The following is a 20873-nucleotide window of genomic DNA, read 5'->3' as shown; positions in this document are numbered from 1 at the left end:
ATATATGTTTTAAGTCCATTTGCTTCCATTTAAAATATTAGAGTCTAATAGAAATAAACAATCAATTTAGTTTCTAAACTATCATTCGTCCACCAATTTAATTCCTGAACTAGTATTAAAATTAAGTAAAAATCTTTAAATTATACTCTCATCCATCAATTTGATCTTTCACTTAACTTGTTTACTGACCAGATTGATGTATTAAGGATCTTTTAGTTGATTTTAATAGTTTAAGGACCAAGTTGACGAGAGAGTGGTAGTTGAAGGACTAAATTTATTGTTTACTCAATTCATAATTTTAAAATTTTATTTAAACAACTTCCAAAATATATATATATATATATATATATATATATATATATATATATATATATATATATATATATATATATATATATAACTAGTGTAAAACATGTATAACTATTCTAATGAAAATATTTTGACAAAATTTTATTTAAACAACTTCCAAAAAAAAAATATAACTAGTGTAAAACATGTATAACTATTCTAATGAAAATATTTTTGACATAATGAAAAGCAATTATTTATTTTTACATATCTTTATTCTTTACATTTATGAAAATATTACATAACTCATCTAAAACATAAGTATTTTTATACATATCTTCAAAATCACTTCATAAAACAAAACGTAATCTTTTATGATTAAATGATAGATGATATACATTAAAAATTGGTAGCAAGAGTTTAACCCATATCTTTTATGTAGGCAATAATCAACTCTCTTTTTTTTGGTCAGGTAGCCTAGTGGCTAGAATTCACCTTACCTAGTGGCTAGAATTCACCTTATAAGGTGAATAAGTGGGGTGTCCGGAGTTCGAACCCCGGCCCCTGCATATAATAATGTATTGTCCTACCAACTGAGATATGCTCACGGGACACAATAATCAACTCTTTATTATTCTGTTTAAATTTATGGATGGTTCGTAAATGAAAACTATATACATTTTTTTTTTACTTCTGTAGTTCCTATGCATACATATGCATTGAATTGAGAAATCAATAACAAACACAAAAAATAAGAATATGAAGAAATTATTTTATATATGCTCGAGTTCAAGAAACATATTATTCACACGAGCGTCTAGAGGGGGAAAAAAAAAAAAAGATGACTTATAACATACTTTGAGATTCCAAACAGAATTAGTCGTTTTTAGAAAAGAATTTATATTAATTTCTACTAGGATGAGTTACACTTTTATCTCTTATAAAAAGAATGATTGTATAGTTTATTTTTATGATTTATACGTAACGGACTGAAAAATGGAACAAAGGAGTATTATATTGATTTTTTTTGAGGGAGGAGTATTATATTGATGAAATAATTAGTTAATAACTTAATTCTCATTTCCATGTTTTTTTACTACAATTAGTTCATAAATGAGTTTATCATTTTCCTTTTTTATTTAAGTCAGTTTAGTGAAATGACAAATAAACATCACGCATACACACTATCAAATGACAACACTCAAGTTTCAATTCGAAACCAGCGATCCCATGTCCTATTTTCTTCAGTAAATTTTATTTTTATTTAGTGCTTCCAAATTTTAGTGTTGTTATGATTTTATATTCAATAGTTTCTTTAAAAAAATGATTTTTCATTCTATAGTTGGCACAGAAAAATATGGTCAATTGTCTACTCGACAATAATTAATAGCAATAATCTTGATTGACATATTTAATTCATCCGTTACAACAACATATATGTTGTAATATAAATGGTAATTAATAAAAAATATATTAATTTACTAATATAGTTACAACTCACTCATTCATTTTCACAAAAGAGTAGAGATACCTTTTTTTTGTTGAGAAATTTAATATTGTCATAGATCAAACCTTTGACCAAATAATTAAGGAGTTTATATTTTTATGTTTATAAGTCATGGGAATTCTACACATTATTATTTTTTAATTAAGACAAATATCTGTAAGGATCAATAATATTACTGAATTCTTCACATGTGTACCAGAAACCCATATTTGTACCGCATATCAATGCGAATTGTGAATCATGTGACTATATTTTTGGGAACAAGATGTCTTTGCCCCTACAAATTCACATTTCTCAACTTTGAGACACATCTCAACACCATACTTCCCTTTGCTCCACAAAAAATTGTTGCGTTGACGTTGAATATAAGAGTACCTATTTCCGGTATGTGCCACCGAGGTCTGGTGGTACTATTCGCGACTAGATTTGCACCGTCCCTCTAGAGGTCTGGTGGATATCTCCCGACCTGCTTCAGCTCTCTTGCATTGTCACCAAACATGTTGCCATTCTACAAATGTGTCATGTACTAACCGGATAGCCACACAAGGTAGATTTTTAACGCCATTCCACAACTTGTCATTTCTACACTTCTGGAGTCCCCACATCGTCATTGCAAACAGAAATATCTTATGTTGAGATAACAAATCAAGGATATGATAGAACAATGTCCCACGAATCAAGTTCTTAATAGAAACAGATCATTAGAATCAAAGAATTAATAATACTTATATCAGGTGCTAGATGAAAATGAAATACACACGTTTTTTTAAGAAGGCAAACTAGCCTACCAAACCATACATACATTTTTTTTAAGAAGGTAAACTAGCCTAGCTAAACTATACACATTTTTTTCGTAGATAGATCAATCTCACAACTTTTAAAGTTCCCTTAATTCAGTCTCACCTCCTTCATACAATCACTACCCACAATACATTCAATTTATTTTGTGACAATTTTTTCTGACTTCTCCCTCAGAACCTTCTTATAACATTAAGCAAGCTCATCTTCACCATATATAGCCTGTTGGAAATCCAAGAAGAACAATGCTTTTTTCATTGCATAATTTTTTACAATGTTCCTAATTTGTGGGCTGGTGTACAATGTTTGGTCTGATGTAAGAACACCACTGTTTGAACCAAAGAGTTGAAGTATGAGCCATCAAAATTCTTCCTTGTGGCATATAAAGGATGTTCAGTGTTGTCACCAATACTACATGTTTTGGAGAGTGTTTTTGCGATGATATTTTCCTGATAAATTTTGTTTTTTGAAGAAGCCAAACTAGCCCACCGAAATTGATACCGAGGAGTATCGAACCTAAGACTATTCGTCCCATGCCAGCACCACCATTTCCTGAAATTTTTTAACAAAATTATTACATAATAATATTGTAATGGTTATGGTGCATTTAGATATATAGCTTAATTTAGGACGATAAATATTTTTCACATAAGAGAGCATAAGTTGTTATTCTAAAAAGCTTATGAAAATAAATTAAAAAATCCTTTATAAACAAACCATACAATGTTTTTATAAGCTTTTTCAAGTACTATGTTAAAAGATAATCTCAAATAAACTCTTGAAAATGACCTCCGTTATAAGTTCAAATAAGAATGCAATCGTACATAAGATGAGACTCATTTCACTTTTTGTCTTCTTAATGTGTCATTTTCTTTTCCACATTCAAAAGCATATCTATGATTTAAATTATTTTTATTCATGAGTGACATATGTATATGAAAAGCTCTTGTTTCTACTATTCAATTTGAAGTAACAAATATACTAGTACTACTACTTTCTTAATATTTGTTTAAACGATAAAAAAAAATAAAGCACTAACATAATTAAATAAATACTCAGATCCAATTATTACCAGAGAGAGCCAACATATCTTTTGTAGAAAAACCATGGGGATGGCAGAATATTGAAAGTCCTCAATTTTGGACCTTGTTGCATCCTTTTTTCCTTTTGGTATGTCATACATTGGATCACCGGCCTGCACATGCCATTCATGATATCTTAGAAATATGGAACATCGTTTTACAATCATTTCATATTTCACCAACAAAATAAAAAATAGGCGTATGAAAAGTATTAGAATTTGAATTAGGCCGAGCATAACTCTACAAAATTGATATGCAAGGTGACAAATGTTACTCATGTATATATTGTCACGGCCTAAGCAATCACCAAATTTAAATATGTGTAGTGACCACGCACTCACTACTTTGGAATTTTTTGCGATAACCAAACTAAAAGATGATTTAGCACGGTTATAAGTTTAAGATTAATCAATTTAAAACATAATAATGATCAAACCAAAAGAGGATTTGGAATAATAATTACTAATATTTTATATTTGGATTTTTTCACTCATACAACTTTCTGATAACCAAATTAAAACAAGATTTAAAGTAGTCATTAATTTTAAGTTTCCAGATTATAAAAAGTTTGAATAGTGACTAAACCAAAAGTAGATTTAGTGACAAGGGAGTAAAATGTGAGCTTGGAGCCCAAACTACAACATGAAAGATGCAATTTGCCTTATTTAAACAAAAGACCATTTATTTAAAATTTAAATAAAAGCTAATAAAAACTATCATAAAAAAATAGAATGAAAAAGACCTAAAATGATCCTTCAGCATCTAACAAACAGGAAAAGAAGGTACATCAAAACCTCTAGGGCACCGGTCACCGGCAGTGGCGATGGGAATTTCCTTCACTCTTCTTCTCTTGGTTCTTTTTTATTATTTTGCTGAAATGGATTTGGTAAAAAGGATTTCTTTGATGAAATGAGAAGTGAGTTCTCTAGGGTTTTTCTTTGTTTTTTTTTTTTTTTTTGGTTTCTTTTTTACTTTATGCTGTAAAATGCAAATATATATGGCTTAGAAACCAAACAATGCTACTGCTGGGTTTCTGAATTTTTTGTTTTCAATTCTCTCCTTTTCTTTCTTTCTTTTCAGCTTCAGCCTTCAGTCCCATTGCTCTTATTTATACTTAAAAATTAGCGCTAAGGTAAGAGGGAAATGCCAAATTAGATGGCAGTGAGATAGTGACTTATTACCAACAATTGCAGAGATCATGTGTTGTGTTTGATCAGTGCCAAAACGTTAGGTGATTTGCAAAAGACAAATACGGTGTGAGCTAGAAAGTAGAACCAAAAAACAAGTGGTATAGATAGGTTGAAATGTTGCTGGAAATAGAAGAGGCATTGGGTAGGGTTTGTTTCTTTGTGTACAGAATTTTGTTTATTTTTTTAATTTGTTGTATTTTCTGTATTTTTTTTTCCTTCTTCGTAATAAATAATAATGTCTAAGTGGACTCACTTGTAAACGGGCTCAAGTAATTTGGCCGAATGAAAGTATCTCAATTATGATCCATTATTTGTTTTCGGTATAGTTTATATTCATTATGATAATATATGAATCTCTTGATTTTAGAAAGGATATGAGAGAAAAAGTATTATGGAAATGATATATTGGAAGACAGAAATATGTTTATAACATCAAACACTCTATTACAAAATACTTTAGTACCTTATAAATAGAGCTGAAACATAATTTAAAACAAAAAGAAACTTCTTAAAATTATTGTCTTAAAACAAAACATAACTGAAAACAACTCACTAATATCTCATAAAAAACTTCATAATATCGTAACTGAAAATACTAAGGCAATTCCTACAAATCTCCTCCTTGCCATAGTTACTTCAAAGTCCTGCCTTGTCTTTTAATATTCCAAATCTTGTTTTTGGTAAAGCCTTTGTTAACACAGTAAGCCCTTGATCATCAACTTTGAACTCTTTCACCAATATCTCATTGCTTCTTCTAATTGGAACATCCTCTATGTTATCATCAGAATACTCATAAATTTCCGGCAGCGACTTCTTTATTGGTTGATTTAGAGCATACCTTTTAGCTCTCATTTTAATCTTAAATACATCTTCGCCTTTAACATCTTTTATCAAGCACACATTGTCTTCAAATATGACTTTGAAGCCCTTTTCAACAAGTTGTGGGACACTAAGCAAATTTTGATCAATGTCAGACACAAATAAAACATCATAAATATATTTCATACCAGATAAACTTTCAATAGAAACCGTCCATTTTCCCTTGACTGAGATGAAATCACCATTTCCAATTTTTACTTTGGAAACAACGGTTTTATCAAGCTCTTTAAAGAGCTTATGATCGTTGGTCATATGATTTGTGCAGCCGTTGACAATTAACCACGAGTCACATGAACTATTGCTTTGTAGCAAAACATTTTGCAACAAAAAAATAGATCTTCTTCTTGCTGATCCATGTATATCTTTGCCTCATCTGATTTTGACCTGCGTACTCTCTCTACATGTTCCATGTTGCCACATTTTCTGCACTTGACATCAGGCCTCCACCAACATCTTATTTGAGGATGGTTTGTCTTTTTAAAGTGTGCACATGGTTGGAAAATATCATCATTCACCTTTCTTCTTGTGCCTGCAATGCATTCACCAATTCTACCTAGGAAATGTTTGGCAAATCTTTTGTTTCTTCTAATGAAGAAATTTTTGATTCATATCTCTCAGGCACATAAACCAAAAATTTTTGCACAATTCTTTCATCAGAAAAATCATTACCAAGTAATCTCACCTTGTTAACAACGCCCAGAAACTTATGTGCGTACTCTTTTATGGTTCATGTCTCCTTCATTTTTAGCATCTCGAACTCCCGAATCAGGTTGAGTATCTGCATGTTTTTGGTTCTTTTATTTCCCTCATATTCTTTTTTGCTGTAATCCCAAATGTCTTTTGCCGATTTCAAGTTCATGATTCTTGTAAATATTGTGCTTGACACCGCATGGAATAAACATGCTTTAGCTTTGACCTTCCTTGTCTTCTTTCCTTTGTGAACCTTTATTTGAGCCACCGTTGGATTTTTCGGCAATGGCTCCACTTCATATTCTTCTTCTACAGCTTCCCAAAGGTCTAAGGCTTCAAGATATGTTGACATCTTAATAGCCCAAGCATGATAGTTTTCACCATAAAAAATGGGTGGAGCAAGGGAGAAGTTTCTTTCTGTTTCCATTTTTGAGGGTGGTTTTTTTATATACTCAATTCACATATCCCTTAAGAAAATAAGCTCTACCAATTTGTTGGTTTTAGAAGGGATATGAGAGAAAAAGCATTATGGAAATAATATATTGGAAGACAGAAATATGTTTATAACATCAAACACTCCATTACAAAATACTTTAGTGCCCTATAAATAGAGTTGAAACATAATTTAAAACAAAAAGAAACTCCCTAAAATTATTGTCTTTAAAACAAAACATAACTAAAAACAACTCACTGATGTCTCATAAAAAACTTCATAATATGGTAACTGAAAATACTAAGGAATACTAAGGCAAGTTCTATGGAATCTTATAAGTTAATATATAACCAAATTGATTGTGTAGAATTTGATCCTTGTTTCACGGTTATTTTACATGAAAAAGTTGAATTTCATAAATGTTTTATATATGTTCCCTAACCTATTCGAGATAATTGTACATATTATATAACTATAATTGTACATAATATATGAATTCAATTTACTCATTTACATATTATAGGTCCCACTCGTTCTTCTACACATATTTTCTGCAAGAATTTATACTATGGCAACTCTTATTTTAATATTGTACAACTTTTTTGGTCAAAAGTTGACCACTGTTTTTTTTTCAAAAGTTGACCATTGTTTGAACAACACAATTTGACTTTATTTTAAAAGAATAATATTTGCATTAACTACATAGATTCTAATTGACCAAAGTAAGTTAAGCATAATCAATTTATACAAACATTAACATATTCGTCACACGCAGAAAACTAGTATAAAACCAGGTATAAAATCAATTGGTAAAATACAAGAAGAAAAAAAAGAAGAAAATAACACAAAATGAGTCAATACTCCTCTCTCTTGTTGGTGTTTGTTATTCTATGTTTTTCTTCCTCCAATTCAATTTCAGCCAAAGTTGTTGATGTAGATGTCATTTGCAAAGAAGCATCCAATCCTTCATATTGTTCAAATCTTCTCAACTCAAAGCCAGGAGGAGCAAAAAATGTAGATCTTGTTGATCTTGCACAATACACTATTGGTGTGGTTAAGGACAATTTGTATGTTCCATATAAACTTGTCCTTAAATTGCTAAGTGATAAAAATGTTACGGTAAGAAACTATTATACTCGTTGTGCAATAGATTTCGATGGCGATGATAGTGTTCGCGGTAGGCTTTTGGGTGCAAATTTAGATTTTGAGCTCAAAAATTATCCAGGCATGGCTTCAGAAATAGGTTTTGTTATGCAACACATTGATGATTGTATTGATAGTCTGCATAAAAATGATACTAGCCCATTACTTGCAAAAGATGTTGATATTCTTCGACAAAGTGGTGAAGTTATTCAAATTATATCAAAATATTTAACTCTTGGAGGATGAGTTTGTTTATTTTTTAAATTGGATTGTTATTGAGTTATTTGATTTAGAGTAGTTTCTTAGTATTTAACTTTGGGTTATGTTACAAGCCACCCTTTGGTGGTGTCTTTTATCAAGTCACACCTTAAGGTATGATTTTCACTTTTTAGTTATAACTTTGATAAAAGACACCTTCCTAAAAGTAAGTTGGTGTCTTTTCGCAAATGCTCATAGAGTAACTTGATAAAAGACACATTCACAAAAAGGTGTCTTCTATCATAACCCTTTAACTTTTATCCATAAGGTTTTAGCCTAGTTATTTAAACTTTAGGCTTATAACCTCAGAAGAAGTCGGTGTTTAAATCTCATTGGAAGTGGTTGTCAAATGGCCAATAGTGCCACTTTATTTAATAAAAATCTATCCCTTCTCCAAAAAGAAAAAATGTTTTACTTTTATTTGAAAGAATTTTAAAAATTTATCGTTAAGTACATAATTAGATATTTGTAGTACATATATAATAATATTATATACAAGGTTATACATATACAATACATAATTATCCAACATCTATTATTTCAAATGTCTTCACTTTTGGTGTTTGGTGAGATATGATTATGGAAAAATAGAGGTGTGTTATGATGAGTTGAAAAAGTACATGTTTATTAGACATTTTAAAATATGTGACGTTTTTTTAATTAAGTCTATTTTTTGGTGAAACATTTACTCATAAATTTTCAACTCTTTCAACTAACCCATAAAATTATCTGTAACTCACTATATTCTCATGCTTCCACGGGTAAAATACACACAATTTCTTTTTCATATTCTTTCTTTTTCTAAATTTATTTCTCTCTTTTCATGAAAGATAGGAACATTAAGCTCCCTGCATAAAACCACCATCAACCCACCTTTGTACCATATTGTGCCTCCTTATGACCTTATTTGACTATGTCACCAGATCACATAAAGAGGTCTCACACTTAAGGGAGTTATGTTAACATGTCAATTGTGACTTAGAGTTCCACATCAAATGTAAGAGTAGATGTTGAGAAATATATGAGTTAAATGACCAATATACTTAATGTCTTAAGGTTTTGGGGATGATGTGGTGTCAATCTCACGTGTGTGCTTGCTCTTAGCTTAATGAGATGATCCAACCCATTGAACGCAAGAGACATGACAAAAAAGAAATTCTCATCTCTCACTATCTTATAACACAACTTTTTATCCCAGATAAAAGTTGTATAAAATACCAAAATAGGCTTGTCCACCAAAATGCGTATAAGACAAAAAGGTATTCAATATCATAAAAGTTTATCATGTATTGTTCTGCCTTGTGTTTTGCTATTTTGTTCAGTACTTACTGTTTTGAAGATCAAACACACCTTAATAAAACACATTTATCGTTCTGTCCAGTACTTAAAGGTAGAACATTTGATATATTTTTTTTAAGGTGACTTGATATAATTAGTTGCAATTTTAATATTATCTCCAATCACCATTATAAGCAAAACTTCACTTATTCGATACATTGAATAATTAATGTATCTAAAAGTAAAGTTTTGCTTGTAATAGTGACCGAAGGGAGTAGTAACTAGTAAGCACCGTTTGAACAACACCATTTGACTTCTTAAAAAATAATTATTTGCATTAATTACAATTCAGTGGAATTGACTATAATGCAATTAAAATTAATATCATCCACACACTTTTTGGTCAAAGAAAACTAGTACTCCCTCCGTTTCAATATACATATCCAAGTCAACCACTTCACATATGCCAATGCACAATTTTGACCGTTAATATCTTTAATTATCTAAAGTAAAAAATTATAAAAATTTAATATTTTGAAAATATTTGTCGAGACAAATCAAACAACATCTTACATGCTAATATTTGTATTTATACATTAATTAAAAAGTATGGTCAAAGTAAGTCAAGTGAATAGTGCATATTGCAAAAATTGGACATGTATTTTGAAACGGAGGGAGTATAAAACAAAGCCTAAAATCAATAAAAAATAAAATAAAAAAAAAAAAAACAAGAAGAGAAGAAAAACAGCACAAAATGATGAGGCAATACTCCTCTCTCTTGTTGGTGCTTTTTATTCTATGTGTTTCTTTCTCTAAATCTATTTCTACCAAAGTTGTTGAAGTAGAAGTCATTTGCAAAGAAGCTCCCAATCCTTCATATTGCTTAAATCTTCTCAACTCAAAGCCAGGAGGAGCAAAAGGTGTAGATCTTGTCAATCTTGCAGAGTACACAATTGATGTGCTCAATGACAATTGGACAAACACATTTAACCTCTTAAATAAATTGATTCAAAGTGCTGAAAATGATACGGTAACAAATTATTATTACCGTTGTTCACTAGATTTATTTAACCTTGATAGTGTCAGTTCTAGGCTTGGGGATGCACAATTAAATTTGGAGCTCGGAAAGTATCCAGCCATGGTTAAAGATTCAGCTGATATTATGAAATACCTTCTTGAATGTATTGATAGCCTGCATAAACATGAAACCAGTCCTTTACTCGCAAAATATGTTGATGATCTTCGACAAGGTGATCAAGTTCTTCAAATTATAATAAAATATTTAAATCTCTGAAAATAAATTAGTTTTGTTTAGAAGGGATAATAATTTAGATTGTTTCATAGTTATTTCATTTAGAGTTGGTAACTCAGTGAGAATAATATTGTAAAATGACAACTAGTGCTAATTAATTTATAAATAGAACCTCCCTTCCATTTTAAAAACTAAATGTATTTTGCTTAAATTTTAATGGAAGTAAAAAATTTGGTATTAACTATTTAGTATTTACTTAGATGCTTTTCACCAACATTACTATCGTTTGGGTATAACTGGACTCAAATTCTTTAAACAATGTCTTGAGTTCGAGCACGGTGGACGAAAATAAAGTGGTTAGAAGGAAATACTCAATAAATGGTAAAACCAGGTTCTTAGAGCCAAAAGAAGTTGCAAGCCAAGGTGTCAAAAATGAGATACAACCAAAGTCAAAACATTCTTCACACCAAAATATTGTAAAAAAAAAACAAAAAAGAAGATATTTTGTCCTTATTTAAACACAATTTTGAAACTAATTTAGTGTAGTACAAGTGGTATACTTGAAATTCTTAATCATGGTATTGAGTTTGATCTCTATTGATGTGTAGAGGACCACTCTCTCCAGTAGTACACAAAAGATACCTTTGATTTACTAAAATAGACCGTAGTCCATAATTTACTTCATTATATCAATTATTATTATGGCGTTTACTAAAAAAAAAATTATTATCAAGCCGTTAAAAAAACATTATTATTATTATTATCCTTGTACCAAAAAAAAAACATTATTATCCTTTTTTAAGGAAAATCAATTAATTCACTAAATCAACTATTATCTGTCCTGCCTCAAATGCACGGTAAATATTGTTCTACATCCTCTTCAATGGACAGTAAAGATGGGGTTTCCGACTCTTTGGCGGAAGTGGATCAAAGAACAGTGGACAGCCAGATACGAACAGAGGCGTCAGTGGTGCAGAGGGTGAACCTCATCGCACCACCACATATAGAAGCTACATCGGGGAAGGCAGTGGGTGAGAGTTTAGAGAGAGTTCAGAGAAAAGACTTTTTAGAGAGAGGTCGGGTCAGGAAGATCCAATGCTAACGAGATTTTATGTCATACAACTTTAATTTGTTGCAAATATTTTATGATGAAGTTTATTGTTTGATATCATCATTTATAATTTTATCAGGCTAAAAAAGAGTGAAAATAAGTTACATAATTTTTTTAAGAAAATAAAAAAAGCGTAATTTTTATGAATAATCATGAGAACCGCTAATTTTAATTATTTAATATTAAAGCAGAAAAATAATTTGGGTAACCCATTATTAAATCCAGGTATCCAACCCAATTCATAAATTAGTGGGTCTGCCCAAAACAGTCCAATTATATTACATGTAATTATTTTACCTCACCCAAACAAAAGAATCTTATATAATTCCAGTTTTGCGTTTGACCAAACCCAACTCAAAACCGACTCATATACGTCTATAATGGTTGAAATCTAAAAAATAAACTTTACATATATTAACCATTCTACTTATCGAAAATTGAAAAAGTGTTATTATCAAGGCAAAACTTGTCTGTTCTTTGGTCTAGTGTGTTAGCATACCCATTCCTTTATTTTCTATTTTAATCTTTTTATCAAGTGACATTTGTTAACATTTTGATATTTTTTACCGAACAAAAGATAAAGGGGTTTACTAGAACACACCCACTAGTTTTTATGTGGGAGTGTTTTAGCAAGTAAATAACTAAAAAATGGTTAAATACACCTTAAGGTGTATGTTGCTATAACACACCTTCTAACAAAAACAAGTGGGTGTGTTTTATCAAATCATATAGGCATTTGCTAGAACACACCCACTAGTTTTTATGTGAGAGTGATTTAGCAAGTAAATAACTAAAAAGTGGTTAATTACACACTAAGGTGTAGCTTTGCTATAACACTCCCATATAAAAACTAGCGGGTGTGTTTTAGCAAACCCAAAGGTAAAAATCAACTTTTATCGCCTTAGTTGTTGGACTGGGGACAACACTTATGAAACATTTAGCCAGAAAGAAAAGAAGAGATGAACAGCATAACCACAACAATATCTTTGAAACCTTGGATTCCTCGTAACAACAACGTTGTTTTCCCCAAAACATGTTCCACAAAATCTACAACAACAATAGTTCGTGCAAATCTTCAACCACCCAACAATTCCACCAACTCAACCCAACAACAGCTCAATCTCTCTGTTCTTCGCTTCACATTGGGTCTCTCTCTCTCTCTCTCTCTCTCTCTCTCTCTCTCTCTCCTGTTTTGAGAATGTTTTTTTGTATTGATTTGGTGTGTGTTTTTTGTTTGATTTCAGGGATACCTGGTTTTGATGAATCTTACTTACCTAGATGGATTGGTTATGCTTTTGGTTCACTTCTTCTCTTAAATCACTTTCTTGGTTCTGATTCTGCTACTGTTACAACAGCACAACTAGTAAGTTTTTCATTTTCCCTTTCTTAAATATGCATATGTAACATTCTTTTTGTTGTATTTATATTTTGAGATTAATTTTCATATAATGTTGATAAATCACAACCATTCATATGTGAAACTTTAGATGTATATGGGCATGGTTCGGTTCAGGATAAAAACTGAACCGAACCGAACTGAACTGTTTGCTAAATTTAAAATAACTCAACCGAACCAAATTGTTTACATTTCGAACTGAACTGTTCCAAACCAAACCGAACTGCCACGGGGAGAGAGAATTAGTGTTATTGTGATCTTTTAGTGACAAATTGTTAGTGATTAACTTGTTACGGGGAGAGAGAATTTGTTAGCAGCAGTGATCGAGCCTGTACCTCCTCCTTAAGCTTTCTGACTCATTCCACTGGGTTACACCTTTGACGACATGTGTGCTATGATGATTAGGAAATGTAACTACACAAGTAATGTTTTTTCGGTTAAATACAAGACAGCGTTGTCAAATAGCGGTGCTACAGCAATATAGCATATATATAGCATAATTTGAATAGATCACTGTTGTTCTGTGATATCTTATTTTGTACAAAATATTTTCAAATAGCAGCTATAGTGACGCTATAGTACTATAGCACACTGGATTTAAACAAACCGCTATTTTTCGCGTTTGACCACACTATACAAGGTTTTAAATTGCAATCACACCTTAACATTGAAGAAATTTGGGGTTAAATCTGGCTTTTGTGACCTCAACTTTGGTTGTGTTGCGGTTGTGGAGAGTGGAGACGAGAAAAACCTCTGTTGGATTTCTTAAGGACTAAATTGATATTTTCATTTCTAAGGTCTTGGTAATTTTTGTTAGGGACTAATTTGGGTATTTACTCTCAAATTTTATTTGTGATTAAAGTAAAACCGTATTTAACCTTTATATGTTTTTCTGTGGTCATCTTAAATTGCTGTGTTTTTTGTTGTTATATGTAGAGAACAGAGGTTTTGGGTCTGTCTTTGGCTTCCTTCTCAATTGTACTGCCTTACCTTGGTAAATTTCTCAAGGTAACTTTATCCAATATTGTATACATTTCTTTCAACTTGAATTATTTGAATAAATTCACTAAGACTTGATAGATATGTTTGGAGCTTTCATAATTCAACAAGGCTTTTAGTTTCAGTATGACTTGCTCATAATGTAATGCAATTGAAAAACAGCTTAACTAAGCACTAATTGAATATAATATTTCTATGATTAAAGAGAAAATGTGGTTAAATTGTGTCCATATCAGTTGTGATATTTTTTTTCATAAGTTATCCTAGAGAGTTCATTGGAATAAGCCGAAAACCTATGAAACACTGACGTAGACACCGATAATAATTTGAAAAAATGAAATATGTGAATGTAGCCACATGTGTCGGTCTCAGATGTTGATACATGTTGGACACACCATCGTTTTGAAGTTAGAGTGCTACATAGCTTAAAACAATTTATGGACATGTCATTAACTATTTATACAAGTTCTCTCAAACGCTAACACAAGTCTCTATGCTAGCATAAACCCAAATTAGTTTTTTTACAAGTCAATCTAAACACACCTTAATTTTCCTTTTAGTATACGGAGCTCAAATATTAAGTTTTTTTCACTTATGATATTCATCCTCAGCCATGTCTGAATATTGTTAGGGTGCTCAACCGGTGGAACAAACAACTATACCAGATGAAGCGCAACAAATATTTGTCATGTCAACAGATATAGCGGACGGTCTGAAGGAAGATCTGGCTTGGACATCGTATATTTTGCTGCGTAATACAAACGCCATAGCTGCGGTATGTCACATGGATTATCATTATTAGTTTATTATTATTGTTATTAATTTAAACAAACCCATGGTTGGCTGATTTCTATAGAAATGGAAAACTAGAAAAGAAGAAAAAATGGTATGGACAGTTGTGATTATAAAGTAGTATTTGCTGTATTGATTACCTTATTTTCGAACAATTCCAATGTGTTCAGCTGATTTTTATTCAAGGAGATATATGCGCAAGGGGCTACTGGAACGTAACCAATGATTCATCGAAAGAAATTCTTCTGGAACAGTTTAGGAAAAAAATTGAAAATGCCGGCCTCAATGATTTGAAGGACTCCGTATATTTTCCACAAGATGCAGGTAACGATGATAGTCATAATTATAATAATATATATTGTGGAAGTTGCATGTGGTTCTGTAAAGTGCTGTCAAACTGCAGCGCTACAACGTAGTAGAATTTGAACAAGTTGCTATGGTTCTGCGATACTGTTAGTATAAATTTTTTGTCAAACAGTGGTTCTAGTAACGGTATATCATTGCAATGTAGCAGAATTTGAACAAACCACTATTCTTTGTGGTTCGCGATTGACAACACTGGTTTTGTATCAACTATCAAATATGCATATTGAATTTAGATTACGAAAATTGATTTTTCTCCTGGCTAACTCTGCTAGAAGCTATAACAAGATATGCATATTTTAGTTGATTTCTTAATTGTCTAGAATATATGTCCCATCTAACACTTGCTCACTGCCATAAAAGACAGTTCATATCATTTTCATATACAATTATGTATTATCTGAATATTAAGCCTGCATTATGTGATAAGTTCTATATATGCTACTCCCTCTGTCTCATATTTAGTGTCGTTTAAGGTTATTTGCACTTCTTATGAAAATCAAATTGAGTGTACTAGTTTCTATGATAAAATGAGCTTCATTTACTAAAGTACTCTTGTTAAAATAGTATTTAGTGAAGTAGTTATGTTGTCGAGATACCATAAGAGTATATATGCGGGAAAAAAGTAAATAATGTGACAAACATATATTCCAAAAATGACACTCAATATGAGACGGAAGGAGTATAATTTAGTCCGGTTTTATGCTTGAGAATTTTACCCTCCCTTTCGTCTCTTTCCTAGCTGATGTAACTATAAAATAGATGAATCTAGAAATGTTTTTATAAAGTTGTAGAATGAGAATCTCATGTGGAAATTATTCCAGAAATTGCATTTCTTTCCGAAACATCAACGATGTTTTTTTTCTGTAAAAGGGTTGTTAGCCGATTTAGCTGAGTCTAACAGATGACTTTCTGAACTGATGTATTACCGTGTGTTTGAAATATACAACGGAGTTTGTTAATATAGGCTTTATGCATTAAATACGAATAAACTATACAATAAGTACAAAGATCCTAATCATATTTTCAACAATAAAGTTCTTACTGTATTAAATGAATGCAGTCCTTATTAGCATGACTTGCAGTTCACTTTGAACATTGTCTTGTACCTTTGTTAAACAAATCTGGAATTTTGATGAATATTTCAGATTCTGAATTTCAGGATCTGGTACCTAAAGGGACTCACTCGCTTCTGGTGCAGCCAATATTACAAGTTTCTATCGAGAGTACCACTGATTCACAAAAACCAGTTGGATTTATTCTGCTGGTCTCGACCATGAGATATGCATTTAGCATTAAAGACAGAGCCTGGATTGCAGCTGTTGCCAACAAGCTTAGAGGTAATAGCATTATTAATCATGTTTACAAATTTGTAGATGAGTTTATGCTTCGTTTTTTTTTAGTGAAACCCGTTTGTTACATATTATTTTATAAATAAATCACTTTTTAATTGAAAAACTTTGTTTAAGCCTTCTACATTAATCTGGTTAAAATGAGAAGATGTTTAGTAGCTTTTGAAAAGAAAAAAAAGAAACAAAAAAAATCAGTTTTTAGTGTGGTAGATAAAAGATAAGACTGAAAAAGGGATTTTACCTAATATAAACAAACACAAATGAGCTCCTGCTTCATTATTTTATCTGATGATCACATCTATCTAAATGTGCAGAATGATGTTCAGTCTCGTATTTAACTGTTTCAAATTGATGGATGCATCTCAAATTTGAAAAATTGGCATGTCTCATTTAAACCAAATCTAGCTTGGAGCACCACCTTAATATGCATCATTTTTCATTTCCATGAATTTCCATGAAATTTTGAGATACATTTAGAGGTATGTGTAATTGTAATACATTAACACACTCACATTTTTAATGATTTCTGAGCTTCCGTTACACTATATCCTCTTTGTTACTCATTTTCCTGTTATCGTCATATATTAACAAAAGGCTCCATGATATAACTACTCTTCGTCTCTTTAACCTTTCGTTTCTACCTTTCAAACATCTGCAATTTTTGTTTACAGGCTGATGTGGATTGCCTTCGTGTTTATAAGCCTAACGAAAGGAATGTTATACAAGTAGATTGAAGTGGTAAAGTATTTTCTGCAAGGATGATAAGGTGCTAACGAAAGGAATGTATTAGTAATAGTATATGCAGAATGATACAGTGAAACTAAAAAATCAGAATTCATAAACCTTGAGGTGTAGAATGTTTCTGATGGCTAATATAATGCCAATCCTGACATATGAGATGCTGCACCTTTTTTATATCATGATTGGAAGTGATGATCAGAAGATACACTTGAAAAAAGTTGAATCTAGGTGTTCACATTTAGTATCCGATTGTGCCTTGAAGAGAATTACGTCCCTCGGAGGAAAGTTGTGAGAAACAAAAAAATGGATATCAGGAGTACACCTCTTCTGTATTAGAAAGTGAATTTTTGAAGGACTAATTTGTGTGCATAAATATACGAATATCTCGCAGAACCTTGATCCAGAAATTTGTGGTTCAAATAAATGTAAAAGTTACCTTTTGAAGCATCAAACTAAACATGTTTGTCCATGTTTTTGTATATTGATTTCACATTAAAGCATTTGTATGATCATATCTTTATCTTTTGGCAACCTCATTTGTTTCCACATGACATGATGTGCTACTATACCTCTACATGTGCATGTTAGGATTATTGAACTTTTGCTTGCAATGATTCATATATGCTTAAATTGTGTATGGATTTAACCATGTTATCTTTGTTTGGAGTAAAGATGAGCGTTAAAGGATTATAATGAAGTCGGGGATGTTCAGTAAAATCATGCATTCTAGACCTGAGTGGAATCATCTACACTACTCTGGCCAACTTGCTCGTCGACTACATATCTTCTGAACATGAGATATACGTCTTGAAAACCATTTTCCGCTAGGTCAGATACAAATGCATTTATATGGACAGGACAACCAGTTCTGATGGAATTGTGGGTTTTTCAGATTCGTTGACAAGTTCCACCTGACATGAGTGACGTATTTGGAACAAACCTGTCATTGGCAACTTCTCGGGACTGTAATCTTTTACCAACTGTTTACAGTTAAGAAGTTTCTGAGCTGAGCTCGTTATAGGAGTCATTGTTCCCTGGGAACATAGTTCGGCATCATCTGAGAGTTATGCGAATACCTGTAAAAATATCTCAAGTCATATAGGAAATTCTCTTTATATGGACATTTTGAGCCTGAATAATATTTGTTTGATGTTTTTCCGTCGCAAGAACTGTTTGCAGCCTAGCAAATAGAAGCACAATGATACATTAGAGAAGAACCAGTACAAAGATAAAAACCTACATGAATATTTCAAGATTCATACTCAATATTTAGAGAACGTATTAGGCTCTTAAGCATTTATAGTTTAATAAAAATTCAGAATAGGATACCATTTTATGAATCATAAAAACTGATGCATTCATATATTTAGTGAATCTTGACTTTTTTTGGTAAGTGTATGACATCATTTTAAGTTACAGACAGGAAGATGCAGAAGAATAAAACAAGCTATAAGAACAGAATTAATTCTAACCCGCGACAGAAAAGGTCTCTTATATTTACAAGCTGATGTTCCGAAAAAGACTGGTTGTGAGATGATTTTCTGGACGCCGGAGTGGGGCTTCTGGCACTAAGAGAGGAAAGTGGACAAGGGTAAGTTTAAAATGCTTTCAACAGCAGTCTTATAGAATGAAACACTGACACGGATACTCAACACAACACCGTAAACAATTTGAAAAAATGACAATTTAAAGTAATCACATGTGTCTGACACAAGGCACACATTCGATCAGAAATGTCGGTGCTACAAAGGTCTTGTATGCTTCCAAAGCCAAATTGATAACCGCACTCACCATACCAAGGATGTCCCATTGTGATGGAACGGATTAGACAGTACTCCATCCCATATTTCTTCGAAACATCGATCACAATGACTTTTCTGCCCAGAAAAGAACCGTAAACACACATCAGAGGTTAATTCAAAGATACATCCATTTTAAAAATAAGTATGTTTATAACATTCATTCGTTAATACCACAGCCTTTAGAATCATAGTTAATGTTTCAAATAAACTATTTCATCTAATATTCACCTTACAACATAGTTTAACGCAACATTATTTAACATTACAAAGTAAAATAAGAAGAAACTAGTGGATCCAAACTCACAAGGATTATCTTCACAAAAAAAAAAAAACTCACAAGGATTATTCACACTATAAATTACGAGATTCAACCGATAGACCCTAGGTCTTTTTTGGCTTGCATTCAATACTACCTAGCTCCAAAATTTATTCAAACTACTGATCTTCCAGTTGTAGCGGCATCAACATCAACGAATACAACTCCAAATACATCAACATGATCACTACCACCACTCGCCATGACCAAACGCCATCCGTGTTTGTCATGCTTCCCCGATATCCAATAACAATCTTCACCAAATTCCGAAGGGTAACAGAACCCAAGAGCATATCCCGTTTTCGATGGCATTTTACTAAATCCAAACCAACCTTCTATAAGCTTCTTATCTTTATAGTAATTCTGAATACCATCGGTCCTCGTGAGTTTAGCTCAACTGGTAAGGACAATGCATTATATATGCAAGGTCCGGGGTTCAAATCCCGGCCACTACCAAAAAAAAATCTGAATACCATCAATAGCAACCCATGTTGTAGGGTAACCATCATCAGCTTCAACCATCACCCACTTCGACGATTCTGCACATTCTGGCTTGTTGTCAAATACAATATCTAGATCAGTGTCTGTGTCTATGACGATGGGATCACCATGAACTTCCGTTGTTTGGATAAATTTTACTGGCAGGCCATCGCCAACATGATCATAATTTTGAAGTAAAGTAAGTTTACATGATGCATTTTCTGTTTTACCAAGCATCAATTCGCCACCACTTGTCGAGGAATCTGGCAACATAACATATCTTTTAGTAGAAACAATGGGGTTTCCATTTACGTCCTTCACGATATCATCACTATCAGCATGTGTAAAGGGTGATGGAAAGTAGATGGTGAAGCCAAAGAGGAAGAAACAAAGGGTGGTGGCAAGTGTATGTATCAGCATGTTTTGTGTGTATTTGTTTTGTAATTCTTGCATGACTCAGACCATTATTCATAGACCTTTTGTAATTAAGAAATCATTAAATTAGGACGGACACTTCTTGGATTAGGTATGTCTAGGTGTTCGACATGTGTCGTGTCCGACCCTGATATGACACCGACATTTGTACGTAATTACACTGAATTATGCAATTTTCTCAGATTATTAGTGATGTCGGCGTGTCCGGTGTCCGTGTTCGTGCTTCATAGGGTCATCGCCATGCATGAAAATAATAAATTAAACTATTCTTGGATTGCTATCAAATGC

At 32.0% G+C, this 20873-nt stretch overlaps 4 protein-coding genes and 1 pseudogene across 6 annotated transcripts; 3 read left to right on the top strand and 2 right to left on the bottom strand.

Annotated features, from left to right (window-relative positions):
* Positions 1 to 5501: 5501 nt before the first annotated feature.
* LOC146916943 (uncharacterized) lies at positions 5502 to 6972 on the bottom strand (annotated as a pseudogene).
* A 718-nt stretch (positions 6973 to 7690) lies between these two features.
* Positions 7691 to 8267, top strand: LOC146916942 (uncharacterized). The gene has a single exon (XM_085717157.1). The coding sequence runs from the start codon at positions 7717 to 7719 to the stop codon at positions 8254 to 8256; it is 540 nt and encodes a 179-aa protein (XP_085573283.1). The 5' UTR covers positions 7691 to 7716; the 3' UTR covers positions 8257 to 8267.
* A 2027-nt stretch (positions 8268 to 10294) lies between these two features.
* LOC146916941 (pectinesterase inhibitor 2-like) lies at positions 10295 to 10964 on the top strand. Its single transcript, XM_085717156.1, has one exon. The coding sequence runs from the start codon at positions 10301 to 10303 to the stop codon at positions 10838 to 10840; it is 540 nt and encodes a 179-aa protein (XP_085573282.1). The 5' UTR covers positions 10295 to 10300; the 3' UTR covers positions 10841 to 10964.
* A 1845-nt stretch (positions 10965 to 12809) lies between these two features.
* On the top strand, positions 12810 to 18083 carry LOC146916940 (protein COFACTOR ASSEMBLY OF COMPLEX C SUBUNIT B CCB2, chloroplastic-like). Of its 3 annotated transcripts, XR_015015399.1 has the most exons (8): positions 12810 to 13055; positions 13154 to 13272; positions 14242 to 14313; positions 14936 to 15079; positions 15267 to 15420; positions 16608 to 16799; positions 17126 to 17290; positions 17483 to 18083. XR_015015399.1 is itself a non-coding variant. In XM_085718818.1 (7 exons), exons 1-7 carry the CDS (start codon positions 12869 to 12871, stop codon positions 17485 to 17487), a joined length of 873 nt encoding a protein of 290 aa, XP_085574944.1. In that variant the 5' UTR covers positions 12810 to 12868; the 3' UTR covers positions 17488 to 18083. The 3 variants fall into 3 exon arrangements, 1 of the variants encoding a protein (XP_085574944.1); XR_015015400.1 differs by lacking the exon at positions 17126 to 17290 and having other exon boundaries at positions 16622 to 16799; XM_085718818.1 differs by lacking the exon at positions 17126 to 17290.
* Positions 18084 to 18278: 195 nt separating this feature from the next.
* LOC146916939 (uncharacterized) lies at positions 18279 to 20570 on the bottom strand. The gene is made up of 4 exons (XM_085721775.1): positions 20144 to 20570; positions 19794 to 19924; positions 18493 to 18586; positions 18279 to 18376 (listed from the first exon to the last, which is right to left on the bottom strand). Exons 1-4 carry the CDS (start codon positions 20568 to 20570, stop codon positions 18279 to 18281), a joined length of 750 nt encoding a protein of 249 aa, XP_085577901.1.
* Between the last annotated feature and the right edge of the window lie 303 nt (positions 20571 to 20873).

Source organism: Medicago sativa, chromosome 6 (genome assembly GCF_051527215.1).
Source record: "Medicago sativa cultivar Bolivia chromosome 6, Bolivia_mono, whole genome shotgun sequence".
In the NCBI taxonomy this organism is placed as follows: Eukaryota; Viridiplantae; Streptophyta; class Magnoliopsida; order Fabales; family Fabaceae; genus Medicago; species Medicago sativa.
This window is presented reverse-complemented; position numbering and strand designations above follow the sequence as displayed.